Source organism: Plenodomus lingam (assembly GCF_022343315.1).
Source record: "Plenodomus lingam strain CAN1 chromosome Unknown contig_22, whole genome shotgun sequence".
Classification (NCBI taxonomy): domain Eukaryota; kingdom Fungi; phylum Ascomycota; class Dothideomycetes; order Pleosporales; family Leptosphaeriaceae; genus Plenodomus; species Plenodomus lingam.
This window is the reverse complement of record NW_027093939.1, coordinates 565921-586778: the sequence shown is the minus strand read 5'-3', so window position 1 is coordinate 586778 and position 20858 is coordinate 565921. Positions and strand designations below refer to the sequence as shown.

The window sequence follows — 20858 nt, the reverse complement described above, 5'->3', positions numbered from 1 at the left end:
CCGGTAAATCAATCAAAACCCTGGTCGCAGTAAAAGCCTCAATGGCTCTGAGTCCGGATATCCATTGGACCGCAGTTCTTTATCATCCAATTCGATGCAATCGCATAACACTCCTCTCGATTAAAGCTGGCTTGTCTCCCGATACAATCATCAAGGAACACCCTCCTGTATGAAATCGGCCAACGACCGCACACCAAAAATACTCGAGCAAGTCCAAAATGCATTTTTTCGCCCTTTTCCTCCTTTTCATCACCACTGTCCCCCAAACCCTCGCTCACTGGAACTATGACCGAATTATCGTCAACGGCAAAATCATCGGATCCCCGTACCAATACATCCGCAAATCCAACAACACCAACGCCCCCCTCCAAAACGTAAACTCCACAGACATGCGCTGCAACTCCGGTGCCTCCTCCGGTACCCTTCTCCACACGCAGACGTACACAGTAACCGCAGGCAACCGCCTCGGCTTCGCAATCCACGACACATTCGGTCACCCTGGCCCCCAACAAGTCTACCTTTCCAAAGCACCAGGCTCGGCCGCAGCATACGACGGCAGCGGAGACTGGGTCAGGATCTACAGTCTGACGTATTCGCTGAATGCGAGTGCAGGTGCGAGCGACGGCTTGCTGAAGTGGGCTACGCACCGCGCGCGAACCTTTAATTTCAGATTGCCCTCGGAATTGCAAGCTGGAGAGTATCTCTTGCGCGCCGAGGGTCTTGCGCTTCACGCAGCGCATAAGCCGGACAAGGCGCAATTCTACGTCGCGTGTGCGCAGATCAAGGTTTTGGGGTCTGGTCATTCTGTGCCTGGACCGACAGTCAGGTTCCCGGGTGGCTACGCGTGGGACTCGACTGGTGTGTTAATTCCGGGTTTCTGGAGCAAGATTACGAATTATACGGCTCCGGGTCCGGCCTTGTGGCCTGAGGGGACAGTGGAAGCGCATGTGTTGGATGGAGTCAGGAAAGTGGGTGCTGATTGATCGAAAAATGCATCATTGACAAATTTGATGCAAAAGTCGTGCTTTTGTGGTATTGCGGATGATATATTGTAAGCTGGAATATATACACTCACCAATCGATTCTCATTGGGTTTCCGTCCTGCTCTCCACTCCGTAGACATGCCTCTAAGATCTTGAGGTCACTTAGTGCCTCCTCTGGACTCTGCGCCTCATTCCTCTGTCCCTTCTCCAAACTCTCCGACCAGGCTTTGATCTCCTGTCCTACACCATTCCCCTCATCACCAAACTCCTTGACTACTTCCTTGCCCTCCTTTACAACCGTCACCTTGCCCCGACTGACATGCACACTCCCCTTCTCACACGCAACCATGTACTCCGAACCCTTATCCGTGGTCCCGAAAGATACGGACAGGGTCCCAGACGCTCCGCTTCCCAGCTTCAGCGTCGAGTTCAACGTATCCACCGGCGGCAAGTGTTTCTGCAATTGGGCCGTGAACGCGCTGACGCCGTGAATCTTTTCACCACCACCCTGAAGCATCACTCGCATCGCCGCAATAAAATGCACACCACCATCCAGCAGGAATCCGCCCTGGTACTCCGGCACCTTACGCCACGCCGTCTCAAAGTACTTTCCACCCGCCTCCACATAGGCTGCGACACGCACGCGGAAAGTCAGAACGCGGCCCAGAGACGCGATTTCCCGGGCTGCGTAGAGGAAGGAATCCAGGTAACGGAAGTTTTCGGCAACAGCATACATGGCTGTTGTTTCCGAAGCGTCCTGGGTCCAGGAGAGGAGGGCTTGTGCGGTGGCGACGTCTTTGGCGATGGGCTTCTCCGCTAAAACGTGTTTCCCTGCCGCCAGAGCTTTCTTGATGAACTCGGGCTGCGTGAGGATGGGCAGACTACCCGAGTCGGCGAGTGTCAGTTTGAGATCGATGTGGATGGTGCGGTAGTGAGGAGAGCAAGACGTACGCAATCACCACTCCTGTAATATCGTCGCGCCTCAGCAGATCCTCGTATCTCTTGCCATTGGGCGAATCATCGCTGTAAATTGCGCCGTCGGAGAGGTCCTCGGTCAAGGCTCGTGCGGACTTGAAAGATCGGGAATATACGGCTTTCAAGCTGAGTGTTGGGGTTGCCTGGATGGCAGGGAGATGCTCTCCTTTGGCAAAGATACCACTGCCAATGATTGCGACTCCGATAGCCATTGCGTTGCTATTATGACGTCCCGTGGGTAGATTGAATAATGGGAGTGACCGTGCGAGAAGGAAGAAAGAGTCCCACGTCTGCGAAATTGCAATCCGTCTCGATGTACCGGTACTCTGTAGAGCGGGAGATAGTAGATATATATGCTTGCAGTTAGAGTGGCCACTATAGCAGGCCCGTGGCTAAATCTGATGTTTGACTTTAGCGTTGCTTTTCCATCGCAACTGCGTCATAGCAGAGGTTTGGCCCGCTATGAGGAACCAGTTAGGTATCGTCAGAGTACTCGGTAAGTTAGCGACGTTTAGGAAGCTTTACCCAACAGAGCAGCCACAACAGTTCTGCACCGCGGAACGAACTGCCTTGCGTACTTTTGACAGATAGGTAACACATTTTGGCATTAGAGTTGTAAACGTTGCTGCACGCCTTGTTCAGAGTACTTAGTCATCAGCTTTGGGGGGTGACACAGGTGACATGACGCAACGCCAGGTAATCAGACAGTACCGGTACCGTACTTGTGAAGATGAAACATGTTCGTGTTCCCGTATATCTGACGCAACTTGATGGACAGCTTGAGTGACAACAGCCTTAGTACGCGCCCTAATCATAGTTTCTTTTTGCCCGTAGTGATCACGGCTTACTGGTGCTGAATGTGGCTGATCGCGGGTCGTTGCGGGACCTGGTCGCGACTTGGGTAAACACCTCGCCAGTCTCGCCAACATGTCGTCTTTTCCACTGGTTCGACACGACACATGACGAAACCGGTGTCGTCGTACTCTCAGTACGGCACTTTCCACCCAAGATATATCCAAGTACTTCCAAGCGGTGTGTAGTTCAGCTGGAAACACCGACATCGAACCATGTTGCTGCGTTTCAGGGGGCACACAACCGCTCTGACAAGTTCCATTTTCAATCACCAGCACCACCTCGCGACGGAAGCAAGGAAGTTTCCGAGATCCACTGCAGATCAACGCCGATTGCTAATCCGTTATAGGATTGAGCCACACTTCAGCTACGCGTCCTGTACCAGTCAACTCACGTATGAAGCAACAACTAGGATGCTCGAACGAGGCGAAACGGTTGGTGTAGGGGAGATGAGCAGATGTACCGAGAGGTCCCAAAGCGCTGGGTACAACAGTAGTTGTGGTATAGGCAATGCGGTTTCGTGATTGCAAGAATAGGAAGAAAAGCATTGCTAAGGATGCTTCATCACGGTTTCGCTACTACATGGCAGACCTGGTGCCTGAACCAGGCAGCATAAAACCATTCATGAGGACAGAGCGGACGCTATCGAACAGTACCCCAGAGCTGGACTCCTATTAACTATTATTATTTTATTTTATTTTATTTTATTCTTTGCCAAATTTCTGTTCTGTTCTGTCCTCGCGCTCGTTATACTGCCATTCACATCGATTTGTGAATCCACGCAAGTCTGCTGGCAGACAAGAAAAAAACTTACTAAAAACTCAAAAAATCAAGACAAGGTCCCAGAAACGATGGGGTTCGGTGTGCTGGAAGACAAGCACATGGCGATGCCTCCGGGCACCGCCACCATCAATTCCACGGAAACAGAGGGTACGAAATGGGCGCGGAAGGAACCAACGGCCAGCACAGATATGTTGTGCTAACTACACTTAGTCGACGTCGACGACTCTTTAAAATCGAGCCCGCTCAAACGGGACGGCGATGTCATACTCCAGCCCCAGCCCTCAGACAGCCCAAACGACCCACTCAACTGGCAAGTCGCGCCGCAAGACGTTGTGGGAAATGTGCAGCTATGCTAACATCGTCTAGGTCGCCGGTCTGGAAAGAGACGATTATGGTTATCCTGGCGTTTAGCTCGGGTGTGACGACTTCGTGAGTTTGCGCGTACCGAACCGCCCTGACATGCCGAGTTGCTGACAAAGTATATAGGCTTGGGCCAATGATCACGCCCGGACTGCAAATTGTGGCGATGAAGTACAATGTTAGCATAGGAATGGTTACCAGTTTACTCATCGGCTTCCTCGCCTTTTGGATCGGGTTTACCACCTTCTTCACCGCAGCCGGGGCCAATATTTGGGGTAAACGGCCATTCTTTGTCATCTCCATTGTTATTCTGCTCGGCACCAATGTGTGGGGTTACTTTGGAACCGTGAGTTTTGTTTCACAGTTGCTTGACTTGCCACTGCTCGAGAGGCTAACTGAGCAAAGTCGTTCGCCTCGCTGGCCGTGATGAGAGCGATACAGGGAATGGCCTCGGCGCCACTCGAGACCCTGGTGACGTCGACGGTGTCTGACCTGTTCTATGTGCACCAGAGGGGTACTCGCATCAGTCTTTGGGGGTGTATGCTTGCCAGCGGTGTGCTTCTCGGGTTTGTGAGATGCCGAGTTTTTCAAGTAGACAGCAGCTAATCTTGGTCTCTAGTCAAATCATTTCTGGCACAATCATCCAGAACCTTTCGTTTGAAGCCACGTTTGGCATCTCGGCGCTCATCTACATCCCCCTCTTCTTCGGCATCTACTTCTTCGTGATCGAGACGACTTACAATGGACCCCGGCCGACAGCTACAAAGGTCATTCCGGACGAAAAGGACCTGTCATTCCTGGACGAGGACGAGCCGAAGCGCTCATATAGCCAGAGTCTAAGTATATTCAACGGCCGTCTGTCGCAAGAGTCATTCTGGAAGAATGTCTGGAAACCACTCCCTCTGATCGCGTACCCAGCAGTGCTGTTCTCCACCGTTGTGTTTGCATCGTACTTTGCTTGGCTGCTCACCATCTCGGTTCTCTCCGTCAGCATCTTCTCTGCACCGCCATACTCTCTTGGACCGGCTGACATTGGACTGACCAACATCCCACTACTGGGTGTCTCGCTCATTGGCTCCCCGCTCTCTGGATGGCTAGCAGATGCAGTTGCAAAAGTCATGGCACGCAGAAACAACGGTATCTTTGAGCCGGAATTCCGTCTGGTGCTCATGATTCCAGCGACAGTCTTTGCCACCCTTGGCTTCATAGGCTTCGGTATCAGCGTCCAGCAACAGTTGCCTCTTATCTGGCCGCTGACATTCATGTCTATCCATGCTCTGTCGGTTCCTTTTGCATCTACGGCATCATTGGCCTATGTCATTGATTGCCATCCTCGCGATGCTAATCAAGCTTTCGTAACCATCAACTTTGCAAAGGCCATTTTCACTTTTGTTGCAACGACCTATGCCAATGGCTGGCTGGCGCAGGCGGGACCTCGTGGTGTCTTTGATACCATTAGTATAATCAACACTGGCATTTGTGCCATGACAATCCCAGCCTATATATTTGGCAAGAGGTTCAGAAGTTTGGTGAGCGGTCCTTGGGCTTTTGCTGCGTGTAGATTGTGTGCTAACAACCGATTAGGTCGCCCGGAGCAACTTTGGCCAGAAACTCTCGGCATAATCAGGACGACTTAGGCATGCTTCAGCATAATTCTCCACGTATTCAGCTAGCAAATGACAGTATTCCCTCAAATGCGTGTCATGTATCACCATTTATTTTTGATGTGGTTCGTGTCGGGTCGCCACAGGTCCGAAGAGAACGAGAAGAAGGACGTACCGGTAGCAGTTAACTAGTATCATGAAATTCGAGCCAGTGTGATTGTTCCATTGCATAACGCTTGACCAAATGCTTTTCAATGTGTAGTGAGATTGCGCTCTCTGATGTTTAGTGAAATAAGAGGCGTGACAGGATGCCGCCAAACGAAGAGAGCCCGCTGTGCACAAATGTGGTGCGGGATGGATGCAGGATGTGTCAAAGAGGGGAGTTCGAAATCTTGGCGCAGCTAAGCCGGCTCGAGACTAGCTCACACAACACGACATGGCAAAATTGCCAGCAACCGACGACACCTTTTCCAGCACCCACGAAACACTCGCCGTACGCAGGATATCCACCTCTTTGCGTTCTCACCACCAGCCCATTGCAGAAAATGGCTCCCGCAACCGTACGTACACCGCTTTGCTGTCTGCTGGGCTGAGCATTGCGCCTCTCCCCCCGGCCATGAGAACAGTAGGCTAAGAGTAGAGTGAACGTGTAGAAGAAGTCCGCCGCCGGCGCAAAGAAGGGCCAAAAGGTCACCAAGAAGTTCATCATCAACTGCTCGCAACCCGTCAACGACAAGATCTTCGACATCCAGGCGTTTGAGAAGTTCCTGCACGACCGCATCAAGGTCGAGGGCCGCACCGGTAACCTGGGCGACGTTGTGCAAATCTCGCAGCAGGGTGATGGCAAGATCGAGGTGATTGCGCACCAGGAGTTCTCTGGCCGCTACCTGAAGTACCTGTACGTTTCTGTGGTTTCGCAGGATGCGAATTGCATTTGTCCAAGGGTGGATGTTGACGGTATGACAGCACCAAGAAGTTCCTCAAGAAGCAACAGCTCCGTGACTGGCTTCGTGTCGTCTCCACCTCCAAGGGTGTTTACGAGCTCCGCTTCTTCAACGTTGTCAACGATGAGGCGGATGAAGACGACGAGTAGATTATACCCCTTGTGTGATGAGATGACTTGAGACGGCATCCGAAATGGGATATAGACTAGGGCGAGAGTTCACAAGGCAGATTACACAATCTTGATTGATTTGCTGTCATCGCTAGATGCATGCTTCCTATGATGACTGTCGTGATGACCGAAGTTTTGCAATTGCATGTTGAAAGTGGAACCTGAAACCAGCCGCCCAAAGTTTGCAGTCGGATGTTGAGGTGGAACCTTGAGCAACAGTTTGCAGTCGATTGTTGAGGTGGATCCTTGACAAGGCAAACACCAACAAAACTGCGGACCAAGACCAGTTTGCCGTTGATATAGGCAAGCATTGCGTGGCAGTATTGAATCCGGGGAATCCGGGCAAGAAAAACAGCGTGCAATTGTAACGCGTTTCCCCCTGGGCACCCAAGGAGACGAGTACTCTACCTCGTAGGTAGTCCTGTAGCCGCTCACGTTGCAAGGGGTGGTGGGTTACCTCGATTGGCCAGCGCTAGCTAACAAAAAGTCTACCTAGTTTGCGACATGACCGTGAAAGAGGGCGACAGAAGATGCCGTGTTCTAGTTTGTCCGGGAGGTTTGAGGTAAGCCCTAGGATGAGTATAAGGTGGGGGGGGGTTGGGAAAAAGGGTTTTCACGGTGGAATGGAAATTACTATAGTCACAGTCGGCCCTTTGAAGGAGGGGGGGGGGGAAGGGAAACCAAGTCATATGAGTTTACCATTTGAAAAGAAGGACGACGACTGCAGGTGAGAGTTGGGGGGGGACTCGTGGGAGGAGTAAAAAAGCCAACAAGAAAATCTAGCCAAACCAACTCCACTTCCAGACAGGAAAATGGAAGGATGGGGGTGGAGCGGTGAGACATTGTCTTTGTTGTTGGCAGCACGGTGCCATTGGGGCACGTTTTGTCAGGATTGGATGGCGCGAGGCGCATTGCAAAATCTCGACCGGATGGATGGTTTCAGCAAGGAAGGCGCGGCATGGTGAGCAAGCCGATGAAGCCGACGGGACTTTGTATTCCTGTATGTTTGGTAGAGTTAGTGAGTAGGTAAGTAGGCAAGTAGGTAAGTAGGTAAGCCAGATCTAGGTATGTCCAAGGTGAGCCAAAAAGCGTTTGCATGCAGATGCTGCCGCTCCATTGCCTTGTTGGGGCAGGCGGACTCGGCGGAGCTGTTCGTGGCGCAAACACACTTTTCGGTTTGCTCGTTCGACGGGATTAAGCGAAAAGAGGTGGTATGCAAATATAGGCAAGGACGCGTGTTTGGACAGGTGAATTGAGTTTCGGGATCTGACTTGTTGGTCACACGGATCCGATCAGCGACGTGGTCGAGTGTGTCCGACGGAATGCGGGTGCAGGGCCGGATACAATAGAAAGGATGGCGTCGGAATAAAAAAAATAAAAACAATCGAGTCATAGAAGGAGGGAAGAAATGGTCAGGGTTCGGGTTCTGGGCCTCACAGGATGTGGGACTTTCCAGCTTGCTTTGACACGAGGCGAGACCAAGTGGGAAGGAAAACTGGAGCATGGTTACTAGAATAGGTTGGTTGCGCAGTCACTGACTGTGTAGGTACATACTGTTACTAGTGGTTACACTGTACTCCAAAGAAGCATGCAGTCAGGCCACGGGCAGCCAGGACAAGATGGTGTTTGGTCGAGTGCGGCTAAAAAGAATTTTCCAGACACAACTCGACAACGGCGTCTTGGCAGATCGATCGCACAGAGGACGCTGACGGTGCTATTATTCCCATGGTACAGTAGATGCATACTTCCCAGGCTGTTGCAGGCCTGCAGCAGCCATGACTGAAGGGTGACGAGAGGTTTGCACAACCTGCTCGAATGCCTACCGGCTACCTTGGCGATGAGGAGAAGTCTCGAGTCTGCAGGTCAGGTGGTTGCACGGAGATGTCCAGCTGGAGTGCCCGAGATGGGCTTGGTGAACCAGCGGCAAGGCTTGGAAGTTTGCGGGGAGCGAGAGAGAATAGGTACGGGTAGGTAAGTAGATGATACACAGGTATACGTACGGCACTAGACGTGTTGGATGATACACAGGTATACGTACGGTACCAGACGTGTTGGCGTGGTGGGTTTGGCTGTGCATGGAGTATTCTCGGTACATGGTACCTGCTCTGCTGAGTCTGCTCTCTCCCACATGGGACGCTGTAGAGAGGATGGGGTGTGGGTGGTATGATGGTGTAGTAGGATGGTATGATGGTACGATTGCCCATGGCCACTGTCTCATGGTGGTGGATTCGTAGCATCATCGTACCTACACAACACAGCAAGACAGCGAAGAAGACAGCGAACAGTAGAGTAGCGACTGGCATGGTGGACTGCAACAAAGTGCAAGGACTGCAAGGTACACGGCCAACCGTACTGGTCCAACCGTCCTGCGTACTGTACTTGCTGCACGCACACTGGTACGCGCACCGGGGTTTGTTGTAGTCGGCCCACGGCGATCACGAGAGAGCAGCGGCTGTCTGTGCTCGCCTGCCCTGCCCTGCCCTGCCCTGCCCTGCCCTGCCCTGCCCTGCCCTGCCCTGCCCTGCCCTGCCCTGCCCTGCCCTACCCTGCCTGCCCAGCTAGGTACACCGTATGTACTGTACAGTAACTGTCGTGGTTAGGGCAGGTGCCCGTGGCTGTCCAGTGGCTGCCCTTTCCGCCTTTCCTCTGCCTTCCTTCCTTGTGGCTTCCCCCCTTCCCCCCCCCCCCGCTCCCCTCCTGGTGGTGGCTTCCCCCTTCTTCCCTTGTGCCTCGTGCCTTCCCTCGTGTGTGCCCTCCTGACGTCCCAGAAATTGCTCGCAGGACGCGCGCAAGGGAAGGAGGGTGTGGGGCCCACCTTGCTTTTGCCGTCTTTGGCCTAGCCTCGACAGTGAAAAGCTTGGATCCCGCCTTTCATTCTCTGATGGCATCATGCAAACGCCCATGGCCACCCACCCAGTCATCGTGTTTCTCTCATGTAACAAATCCACGTCCAGCAGGCTCTTTCATTCTACTACAAACAAAGTACAAATAAATGTCTTGCCCGTCCACCCTGCCTCCCGCCCCCCCTTCCATTTCCACTTCAGCCTGACCTTTCCATCCAACTTGCTTGTCCTTTTGGATCATGTTCCTGCCGCAAACACTCACCCATCACCTCCACTCGCACAGAATCAACTCGTGAACAACCGCCGCTTTCATCGATTGCTCCTCCCCTCGCCTGCGCCTGCACCTGCATAGCATAGCATAGACCATACTAGAACCATAGCCTTTCTTTCCCCGGACTCGCAGACCAGGCCGCCATTGGACAGCTTCCTTATCCCGCACCTCATTATCGATTCACAGCCGTCCAATCTCAGCCCTCACTACACCTTCTTCTCTCTCTCTCTCTCTCTCTCTCTCTGTCTCAACCCGCCAAGTCCTCTCAGCCCTGTACCCCAGCTTCTAGTCTACTTTACTAGCATGCCGGGTCGTCTGCTGAGCACCCTCGTCCGGGCGGCGCCTTCTCCATTGCCTAGATCCGACGCGGTCAAATCACACACCACCCCGCTCTTCCCCCCGGTCTATTCCTTCGAGCCCCCGCTCAAGGAAAAGGAAAAAGAAAAAGAGAAGCGAAAATCCCAGGACTCGCTGGTCATGGATATCTTCAGCCGCCACAAGCACGACAAGCACCATGACGACCACAAGAAGAGCCCCAAGGTGGAAGCCCAGGGTGTGGCCTCGATGAACATGAGCGTCGAATCCCCGCCTATTGTCTTCTTCAACAGCCCGCAATCCTCGACTGGCGCCATCTTTTCCGGTCAGCTGGTCATCAACATCCATGAGCCCCATGTGACTGTCGAAAAATTCGAAATGCGCCTCCTGGCCATTGTGAGCACCAAGAAGCCAGTTGCGCCACACTGCCAGGATTGCACCTCGCAAACTACCGAGATCCACAAATGGGAGTTCCTCTCCCATCCTACCTCTCTGCGTCACGGCCCACACAATTTCCCCTTCAGCCACCTGCTGCCGGGCCATTTGCCCGCTACCACGCACGGAAGCCTAGCCTCGCTCGACTACTACCTGTCGGCCGTAGCGACCACTTCGTCGGGCAAAATCACCTACAAGCGTAACATCCAAGTCAAACGTGCCATTTTCCCGGGAAACGAAAAGCTTTCCGTCCGCATCTTCCCACCCACCAATCTGACGGCAACGGTCAAGTTGCCGCCCGTCATCCATCCCATCGGTGACTTTCCCATTGAGATGCGTCTAGCCGGCATCGTCCAGAACAAGGCCGACTCGCAAACCCGATGGAGGCTGCGAAAGCTCAACTGGCGCATCGAAGAGACGCAAAAATTCATTGCCCCTGCCTGCACCAAGCACATTTCAAAGGTGGGCGGCCAAGGCAAGGGCATTCTGCACGAGGATATTCGCGCCATTGCCAATGAAGAGGTCAAGACTGGCTGGAAGACCGACTTTGACAAGGGCGAGATTGATGTCGAATTCAACGCTGCCTGCAACGTCGCTTTGAAGCCGCTCTGCGATGTAGACAGCCCAAGCGGTATGAGCGTCAAGCACAATCTCGTCATTGAAATGGTCGTTGCTGAGGAGTGGGCTCCTCTGAAGAAACTCAGTCAGGCAACACCCACTGGCGCCGCCCGCGTCCTCCGCACCCAATTCCACCTCGTTCTCACCGAGCGCTCTGGCATGGGCATCGCATGGGACGAGGAGCAGCCGCCCGTCTACGAAGACGTTCCCGCTAGCCCACCTACCTACGTCGACGATTGTGAATTTCCAATTTCCAATGCCAGTTCGCGCTCTGCCAGCTTTAGCTTGTGAAGCTTCACTTTTGTCCGTTTGGTGCCTTGCCTCTTTTCCATCACGTTATTACTACAGCGACCTCGATGGAAGCTTCTTTACGAATTTCCTTAGCCTACCGACGAAGATTGGTTTCAGTTTGAGAAGAGGTCTTGTGTAATTGTGCAGGAGATACCCCCGTTTTGTTTGGATCGGTTTGTGCATAGTTGGGACTATGCATCGTCACCACTCTAGTTTAAAGTATGGCGTTGGAGGCTCTTTGCATTTTTTCATGTATACTGAGTTGAGCCCGTTTTGTGCGCTCCTCTTGTTTTCCTGTCTTGGCAGGGCATAGTGTTTGGTCACGGAAAAGTCTTTGTTGTTGTTGTAATTTGCAGATGTAAGAGTAATTTGAATAATTTACATGATCACTTGACAAGATGCAAGTCACCATTGCTGTAAAAGGCGTAGAGATGTGTGTTTTGTTTTTGGGGGTTATCATGGTGCTTTGATTCCCTACTACTACTACTACTACTACCACTACTACCACTACTACATGAGCGACTTCGAGTGCAGTACAATATACGTCATGATACATGTCAGCCTGTAATGCCGCCTTTACAACGAATCATGTAGCTCTCTTGGTCGCGTGGGCATTGCATCTCAGACGACGGGGTTCCGTGTTGTGATGGAGAGTGGCAGGGTGAAGGATGGATGGATGAATGGCGAGTAAATCTCCAAACAACTTGTGCAGATTGTGTTACTTTTCTGGGATTTTTTTTTTTTTTGTTTTGTTTTGTTTTGTTTTGTTTGTTGGGGAAAATAATGGGGTTGGGGTACATTGATTGGCTTGGGGGGTTGTTTTTATGATTGCTGTGTATAAGTGTCGAGGGCTGGGTTTTTTTTAAACAAGGTAGGTATGGATTTAGGAGGAGGGGGAGGGGGTGGTGGTGTCATGGTATGGTGGAAAATGGGTATCCATCATTCTCTGCACAAGAATGGATGTTGATTTCTTGTATCCTACGTCAAACCATGCCATTCTCACTCCAGCTTACTCCAGCTTACTCCAGCTTACTCCAGCTCATTCCAGCTTCTCCCACCCCTACTGCTGCGCTCGATACACCATCCCCGGATCCCTAACATACACCTCCGCACTCGCCGGCCCCGCCAACCTCCCCCTCGCCTCCTCCCGCCCCCTAACCTCCCTCTCATTCTGCACCGCAACACAGCAGCAACAACAACATCCACGCGCCACATCGCCCGCCAGACTACCCCGCAGCTTATACGCATGGCGGATCCGGGTGCGTTGGAGAGTGGGAAAGACGCACCAGAGGCCACAGGCGAGGGTCATGAGGAGACAGTGTGGGTTGATGGCGCGGTGGTCGAGCAGGTCGGTTGGGTCCTGGGCGGCGGCTTTGCGGGCGAGACGGTGGGTGGTGCGGCTGTGGAGGAGGCAGGGGCAGAAGAGGCCGGTGAGGCAGGTGGAGGGGTTTGGGCTGCACGCGCAGAGGTGCGAGGACCAGGGTTGGGGGGAGGCGGTGGTCATGTTTGGGTGGGTGATTTGGCCGGGTTGGTGGAGGGCTGGGTCGAGGCCGTTGGGGCCGTGGGGGGCGTTGGGGGAGAAGATGGCGTGGGGGGTTGGGGTTTGGAAGCCGTGGGGGGAGTAGGGGGTGGTTGGGTGGTTGGTTCGTCTTGGGGAGTCTGCGGATATGGGCGTCATGGGGTGTTTGTGGGGGAGGGGGGAGTGCGGCTGCGTGGTAGAGGGTGAGGTGGGTTGTTGGGCGGAACGAGGCAGTGGGCGCGTGGTGAGATTGGTGTTGATGGGGGAGAGGTTGCTCATTTGTCGTGTGTGTCTGCTTTGCTGGGTGTTGATTTGGACATTCGGTGTAGGTTGCGACATCACCATTTGCGGACTTGCCTGCTGATGATGATATTGTTGTATATTGGGGTCATGACGTGCGGACAACGAGACTGGTGGCTTCTCATCCTGCAAGTAAGACGGTGGTACGTAAGCCATCTGAGGCACAGGCGGGGCTGACGAGTTGGGGTCGACAATGGACTGTGTTCGCGGATCAATTGGTGTGAATAACGAGGCTGCTACCGATATTCGGTGTTGCGGAAGAGGCGGCTGGTTTGGTGTGGATGTGTACACAAAGGCACGATGCTCGGCCGGAGTCTGCGCATAGGAAAAGTGTCGCGATGATGCTTGTGTGCTATCGGTCGTGGGCTGTGGTCGTTGGATACTTTGTTGGGACACTTGCTGCTCATGTTCATCATGTGTAGACGCCTCTTCCTGCAGTGGAGCCTGCCATGAGAAGCGATTGTGTTGTTGTCGTTGTTGTTGTTGTGAATTTACGTGGGGTTGTAGTTGTCCAGATTGGTTGTATTGGCTGTAGTCCATGATCTGCGATATTTGCTCGAGTTTGAGTTCGAAATCGGGTTCGAAGTGGTTCTAGCGGTCGTCGCTATCCAGCGTGGTGAGGGTATGCTTTCTCTTCTTCTTCCTCTTCTTTTTCAAGTCAACAGGAAATGCGGATGCTATGCGATTGAAGGATGCGAAATACGAGTAATGTACAGGAGTTAGCAGAAGGTAGATGGGGTATGCGGCACTTTCACTTTGGGGGCTAAGCGGTCTGATATTGGGTCCTTGGAGGTACGCATGATATCAGATTAACCCCCAGCACAGGGTGGAGAAAGATTGTGAACAGAGGATCGGCCTTGCGTCGGGACTGCCATTCACTCCGGTTGGCTCTAAGCCAGGATCTAGGTCGTTGACGGCCATGTTCGTAAGAGGAGATTCGCAGAGCTCCCGCCGTAGGATGCCTCTCTTTTTTAAGACGTGCAGTTGAGGCGCAGGCGTGGCCAATTGGTGTTGGTGTTGAGGTGTGACAGCGAGTCGTCGGCGCTTACGGGGTGGCCCATGTGACCAATCAGCGGCCGCCATGAGCGTTGCTTTTAATCTGATACTTTGCGTAGTATGCCTCTCTCTCTCTCTCTCTCTTAGAATAAGTTTGCTGTCTCGATCGATTCGTGTAGGTAGAAGCCTTCTGTTGCATTCGCAAAGCCACATTCAGCATCTCACCTTTGCCGTTTGTCTTGGCATGTTCCACATCTCATCAGAAGGCTGCACAGACAGATTAAAGTGCTGCCATGCTACGTCGTATCTCGGGCTAGGCAGTAGATCAGAGGGAACATAGAAATCATGGTAGCAAATAAGATAATACGTGAGTCCCAGTCCAGTATACAATTAGCGGCGGCAGACGACGTCACCGCTGGATTACTATAGCAACGGAGATGGTGTACAGTACATGTATAGTACAGGAAGATTGCTCTAAGCGTCTTTGTCAATATGGGACTTGCCACGCTCCTCCTTGTTCTCAGCCTGTTCACGGTCAGCACTTGCACAGTATCTTGTGCTTCTACATGACTCACGCCAGGACGATCTGTGGAGACGGTTCCCTGGAGCTTGGCACTCTCAGCGACACCCTCGCCCTTCTTGCTCTTCTCGGGCTGCTTTGCGATTTGCGATGTATGGTGGGTATCGTCATTGGACAGTCCCCTTTGCTTGCCCGAAGTTTCATTCTGGCTCTTGGTCTCGGCCTTGCGAGGATCGGCCTGGCGAGGTTAGCAGAGAAGAGCCGTGGCAGATGAGGGCAATTACAATGTCGGACTTGTCCGGTGACTGGTTGTCCTTTTCCTCGCTGTTCCCTGCGGCGCCCTTGATGTCCTCGTTGGATTCGTCCGTCTTCTCGTCCTTGGAGTTGTCCTTGGTCTCAGTCTTGGCATCGTCCTTGGAGTCGTCCTCTGCATCCGTCTTGGACTCTTCCTCGGTCGACTCATCCTCGGCAGGCGCTTCCTCTTCATGGTGTTTTTCAGCATGATCGTCGCCGTGGTCTTCGTGGTGGCCACCGCTGGTGTCCTGGTTCACGACAATGTACAGACCGACGGCCGTACCGACAACAGCACCTATAGCCCTGAAGACTGCCTGTTAGGAGAGACTGGAGAGAGTGTGGGGGTCGAAGCAGGACTTACCAGGGCATATCGCTGGTCTTAGCATGGGCGCCGCCTTCGTGGGCGCTCGCATACGTCCTGCGCTGGACGGCTCGTTGCCATGGCTGGAGCTCCGCAGTACGTAGGTAACGCGGCGTCTGGCGGGCAGCGCGGGCGAGGGTCGAGGCGCGCAGGGTGGTGGTGCGGAGAAAAGACATGGTGAAGGAGCAGCAAGGCCAATTGGCTGGGAGGGAGTAAGGGCGAGGGCGATGGGATGGGCAGGCGTCCGGCGTCGTGGGAGTTTTGATGCGCGCGGGAGAGAGAGCTTGGGGCAGTCGGGAAGGTCACGTCATTCCTAAAATCACATATCACGTGATGAGTCATGAGTTTCCCAAGGTCACCCGTCTGCCTACCTGTCTCATGTACTGTGCACCTCCGGTCCCAGGGCCAGCTATTCTAGGACGACGATTTGATTACACGACGGTATAGGTTGATGGATGCATCAAAGCGCATTTCCGTTTCGGCAGCCACCTACACACACACACACACATACACAGATACATGAAATGTGGTGACTCTTCTCGACCCTCTGCAAATCATTGCCCTCTCCAATTTCATCCGCGACACATACTTGGCGTTTGTACACTCGAAACTACGAACACTCCTTCATTCTCTCCAGTCACCCATTCACTCGCTCACTCAGTGTCCATCCAGCATTGTCGAGGGCTGCCCACTGCCGTTGACTCGACGTAGATAGGAACCCACCAGGCAGACGGTAGACACAGTGTGGCGGTAGTAGGCAGGTCCCACCCCCACCATTGCTGCCCCGCCTACCTAAACATTGCTCTACTACTACCCATTGTATTGTACCAGCAAAACAATATATCCCCACGCCATCGGCATTGGCACCACCACAACTACCAGTCTCCCACCAACCGCCGCCATCGGCCACCACCACCATCCCCCCTCAACTATGGCGCCCTCGTCGGTCCCCCCCAATCCGACGGCCGTCAATGTTGCCCATCTCCTACCCAGACTCAGTGACGACGACCCCGACTTTCGCTTCATGGCCCTGAGCGACCTGCACGACATCCTCGTCGTTGCCCACCCTGGCCTCCTCGCACACGATGAAGTCGTGGCCGCCCGCACTGTCGACGGCCTGCTCACCACACTCGTCGATAGCAATGGCGAGGTGCAGAATCAGGCGGTCAAGTGCCTGGGACCCTTTGTCAACAAGTGTCCCGAGCGCATTCTGCCGCCCATGATCGATAAGCTGTCCAACCTGCCGACAGGTAATACAGTCGACCAGGCCATCCCCGCCCTAGCCCTCCGTGAAGTTGTCGTCTCCCTACCGCGTCCCGTCGCCGGCCTGAGCCGCAACAAAGCCGTCACCGACGCGTACAGCGCCATAAGCCGCGTCTTAATCCCGCGCCTCATCGGCCACCATGTCATTGCGCCTGTCCAGCAGGGCCTGCCCAAGCCGCCCCCGGGCATGTTGGAGACGGACCTGGCCAAAGGAACCGATAGTAATGCTATTGACGTTCTCACCGAGGTTGCTCGCTGCTTTGGCCCCATGCTGCAGGAGGTGGAGATCGAGGCCCTGCAGAGCATCACCTTCGACATACTCGAAAATGACCGCGCGAGCTCCATGATGAAGAAGAAGTCGGTCACCGCCATCTCCACCCTGGCTGGCTACTTCTCAGACGCCCTCTTGAGCAACTTCCTCTCGCGCCTCATCGAACTCCTACGAGACCCCCACCTCACACGCTCCAAGCGCAAGCTCTACATCACCATCCTCGGTTCCATGGCGCGCTCTATCCCCCGCAAATTTGGGCCCTACCTTAAGACGCTCGCGCCATTTGTCATCAGTGCGCTGACTGCACAGGAACAGGACGAGGACATGGACGCCTCGGACGACGAGGGCGAGCGAGATCCTGAGATTGACGAGGTCCTGGAAGCCGCACTCATTGCACTCGATAGCTTTCTCGCCTCCTGCCCACAAGACATGCGCTTATACACGGACGAAACCATTGATGCAGCTACACGCTATATCAAGTACGATCCCAACCTCGCCCAAGACGATGACGACGACGACGCACATGACGAAGACGATACGGGCAGTGACGACGAAGTAGCCCTCGAGGGTGATGACTTTGAGGAAGAGGTTGGTTATGACGATGACGAAGACGCGAGCTGGAAGGTCCGCAGGTGCGCTACCAAGGTCCTGTACACCTTGATCTCCACGCGGAGTAACGGCGATCTGCTCGACGACGGCACACTTTACAACCGCGTCGCCCCAGTCCTTGTCACGCGATTCAAGGAGCGTGAAGATAACGTGCGACTAGAAGTGCTAGCTACCCTGTCAAACCTGGTTAAGAAATCTGGTGACGGTCCCTCGCCCATCAAGTTCGCCGATGAGCTCCCGCAAGGCGGACTCATGATGCCTCCGCCAAGCAAAAAGCGTCGGCGTGGTGGTAGTGACGCCAGCATGTTCGACCTTCAGGCTAGTTCCTCGCTGTCCATGGGATATGCTTCACCCGCCCCGGCCGGTACACCGCCAGCTGGCCCTCGAGCGAGTCTTGCAAAGCTCAGTCCCGAGATCGTAAAGGGTGTGGCACAGCTTCTGAAGCAGCCATCCTGCCCACCTACTACCAAACAGGCGTCCATTGTCCTAATCAAAGACATTGTCATCACCCAGCGGGGAGGCCTCGAGGGCTTCCTTAGCCAATTGATTGGCCCTGTCGTTGACGCAGCCAAAACGACGAGTGGATCGACGAGTAGTGCCTCTGCTACGGCAAACAGTTTGCGGGTCCAGGCTCTACAGCTGACAGGTGCCATTGCCGACACACACTCTTCCAAAACCATACAACCTTATATTGCTCCCATTGTTGAAACTCTACTTCTCGGCGTCAAGGACAGGTACAGCAAGCTTTCGATCGAAGCCCTTGCTGCAACGGAGCAAGTTGTCAAGGCTTTGACGCCTCCTCGGTCTGCCGCGGCTGGTAATGATACCCGGCAATACCTGGAGCAACTTTACGAAGTACTAGTCGACCGGATAGCCGCAAATGATGCCGATGTAGAGGTCCGAAGGAGCGCCATTCATGTCCTTGGCCTGCTCCTGGGACGCACCTCGGGAACTGAGAGCCTTCTTGCGGCTGAAAAGCGTTCGGCTGGCCTTGAGCTTCTGGGCGACCGCCTGAAGAATGAATTAACGCGCCTTGCGTCTGTTCGTGCGATCGATTCTATTGCTGCTCATACAAAGACTGCGAGCGAGGTGTCAACCAATTGGGTTCGAAGCGTAGCTCTGGAGCTCGGCGCACAGCTTCGAAAGGCTAGTCGGGCACTTCGCGGTGCCAGTCTTAGTGCTCTGCGGACGCTGTCATTGAACTCGCACTCTCGAAGTCAGCTTGATGGGCAGACCAAGACGCAGATTGTCGAAATGTTGCTACCATTGCTCAACTCAGTAGACCTTCATCTCCTTGGACCCGCCCTGGTCATCCTTGCTACATTCGTCAAGGACGATGCGCAAGCCATCATGACGCCCGCTTTAAATGCTGCCCTTTGCCAAGTCGTGCAAGGCTCCATCAGTGGCTCTTCGTTGGACGCCCTGCTTAAGCTTGTGCGCACAATTGGAGAACAGCGTTCCGGTCAGGCACTTATGCAGTCCCTGCTTCGAGACGTCGGTGTTGCGGGACACGCAGATGTCGTGGGCAAGGTCATTGGAAATCTCTTGGTCTATGGCGGTGACAGTGTCGGCGTAAAACTCGAACAATTCGTCGCAGAGCTCCAAACTGCGACCGACGATAAGCGTAGGTGTCTGGCCCTAGTTGTGCTTGGTGAGTCGGCGATGCGATTGGGACAACAGTCAACAGTCGATCCCGAGCTTTTCATCAAGTACTTCACTGTACAGTCTGAACAGGTACCTCTCGCAGCTGCAGTTGCCCTCGGTCGTGCTGGTGCTGGAAATGTTAGCAAGTACCTTCCCGTCATCTTGTCTACTATGGGTGATGCCAAAGCTCCACAGTACCTACTTCTACACGCTATTAAGGAGATCCTTCAACAAGAGGATACAGAAACCGAGATCATGCCCTTTGCTTCGACGCTCTGGAACAACCTTGTCGTTGCTTCACAACTAGAGGACAACAAGGCCATCGGTGCAGAGTGCATCGGACGCCTGACCATCATTGATCCAAAGACATACCTTCCTCAGCTCCAGGTAAGACATGGTGCCTGTATGATTGCAGACTCCTATTAACATAGCGTAGGCCTTCTTGAACAATGGCAAGGGTGGTGTCCGCGGCATGGTCATCTCTGCGCTCCGTTACACCTTCACAGAAACAGACGAAGCCTATGACGAATATCTCAGCCCAATCGTGGTTCCCATGCTCATCCAGATGCTCGGCGAGCCTGATTTGGAGAACCGCCGCTTAGCCCTTATGACCTTCAACTCCGCCATGCACAACAAACCTGACATTATCCTTCCAGCCCTGGACCAATTATTGCCGTTGACCATGAAAGAGACTGTCATCAAGCCAGAATTGATTCGCGAGGTGCAAATGGGACCTTTCAAGCACAAGGTTGATGATGGACTAGAGATTCGAAAGAGTGCATATGAGACTCTTTACGCTTTGCTAGAGAAGGCGTTTGCTAGGCTTTCACCGATTGAGGTCTCGGATTTCTTTGACCGCGTCGTGGCGGGTATCGCCGATGAACATGACATCCGCGTACTATGCAATCTTATGCTGACAAAGCTAATGGCGATTGCACCCGACCAACTGCATTCTCGACTTGATGCCATCGCCACAAATTTCCGTGCCGTGTTGTCGGTCAAGGCCAAGGAGAATGCCGTCAAACAAGAGATTGAAAAGATTGCAGAAGGCGCCAAGGGTGTACTGAAAGTATCGGTTCAGCTCAACAAGCAAATGGGTACAGAAGGCAACGGTAACCAAGATGACGCAAATTCGCGTCAGTGGTCGGCCTACTGGGATTGGGTGTCGAAGGAACACTCGGCCGGCCTCAAAGCTGTCATAGATGAGCTGAAAGATCGTGATCGTTAGTTGCGATTCAATAGGTAAAGCGACTTGAACGACGGAATGAATGACGATGATATTGCATTTTCATGGGATGCAAAGCATAGCGGATACATAGCATGAGATTGGGCTATTGGATTTTATAGTTCCTTGAATGAACAAGTGAAACACCATGAAGCTCTGTAGATAGACATCCAGTTCTCTGTAGAAGGGCACCCAGGGCGATCCTGTAGAGGTCATCTATCGCGCATCTGCATTAATAGAGAATTCGATTGACTTTGATCAATGCTGATTTTGTGCCCGCGAATGAGTAAAAGCATCCTGCTACCCACCGTACAGTGACGTTTCGGCTAGAGCTTCCCAACACGTGAGACAGACCACACAGTCCTCGTAGCCCTCCAACACGGTACTCGGTCAACACAATTGCTGCGCATTT

The 20858-nt window shown here is 53.5% G+C and overlaps 8 protein-coding genes across 8 annotated transcripts; 5 read left to right on the top strand and 3 right to left on the bottom strand.

Moving 5' to 3' along the window:
- Positions 1-218: 218 nt before the first annotated feature.
- Positions 219-983, top strand: IAQ61_005583 (uncharacterized protein; the record flags this gene model as incomplete). The annotated part of the gene is made up of 1 exon (XM_003839981.2): positions 219-983. One exon carries the CDS (start codon positions 219-221, stop codon positions 981-983), a length of 765 nt encoding a protein of 254 aa, XP_003840029.1.
- Positions 984-1071: 88 nt separating this feature from the next.
- IAQ61_005582 (uncharacterized protein) lies at positions 1072-2170 on the bottom strand (the record flags this gene model as incomplete). Its single annotated transcript, XM_003839982.2, has 2 exons — positions 1072-1864; positions 1935-2170. 2 exons carry the CDS (start codon positions 2168-2170, stop codon positions 1072-1074), a joined length of 1029 nt encoding a protein of 342 aa, XP_003840030.2.
- Positions 2171-4528: 2358 nt separating this feature from the next.
- On the top strand, positions 4529-5590 carry IAQ61_005581 (uncharacterized protein; the record flags this gene model as incomplete). Its single annotated transcript, XM_066096854.1, has 1 exon — positions 4529-5590. The coding sequence occupies one exon, from the start codon at positions 4529-4531 to the stop codon at positions 5588-5590; it is 1062 nt and encodes a 353-aa protein (XP_065953205.1).
- Positions 5591-5993: 403 nt separating this feature from the next.
- On the top strand, positions 5994-6681 carry IAQ61_005580 (uncharacterized protein; the record flags this gene model as incomplete). Its single annotated transcript, XM_066096853.1, has 2 exons — positions 5994-6050; positions 6217-6681. The coding sequence occupies 2 exons, from the start codon at positions 5994-5996 to the stop codon at positions 6679-6681; spliced, it is 522 nt and encodes a 173-aa protein (XP_065953204.1).
- Positions 6682-10088: 3407 nt separating this feature from the next.
- Positions 10089-11444, top strand: IAQ61_005579 (uncharacterized protein; the record flags this gene model as incomplete). The annotated part of the gene is made up of 1 exon (XM_003839986.1): positions 10089-11444. One exon carries the CDS (start codon positions 10089-10091, stop codon positions 11442-11444), a length of 1356 nt encoding a protein of 451 aa, XP_003840034.1.
- A 1060-nt stretch (positions 11445-12504) lies between these two features.
- Positions 12505-13803, bottom strand: IAQ61_005578 (uncharacterized protein; the record flags this gene model as incomplete). The annotated part of the gene is made up of 1 exon (XM_003839987.2): positions 12505-13803. The coding sequence occupies one exon, from the start codon at positions 13801-13803 to the stop codon at positions 12505-12507; it is 1299 nt and encodes a 432-aa protein (XP_003840035.2).
- A 930-nt stretch (positions 13804-14733) lies between these two features.
- IAQ61_005577 (uncharacterized protein) lies at positions 14734-15610 on the bottom strand (the record flags this gene model as incomplete). The annotated part of the gene is made up of 4 exons (XM_003839988.1): positions 14734-14784; positions 14835-15017; positions 15064-15376; positions 15435-15610. The coding sequence occupies 4 exons, from the start codon at positions 15608-15610 to the stop codon at positions 14734-14736; spliced, it is 723 nt and encodes a 240-aa protein (XP_003840036.1).
- Positions 15611-15840: 230 nt separating this feature from the next.
- IAQ61_005576 (uncharacterized protein) lies at positions 15841-20664 on the top strand. The gene is made up of 2 exons (XM_003839989.2): positions 15841-19608; positions 19658-20664. The coding sequence occupies exons 1-2, from the start codon at positions 16366-16368 to the stop codon at positions 20447-20449; spliced, it is 4035 nt and encodes a 1344-aa protein (XP_003840037.1). The 5' UTR covers positions 15841-16365; the 3' UTR covers positions 20450-20664.
- The last annotated feature ends 194 nt before the right edge of the window (positions 20665-20858 follow it).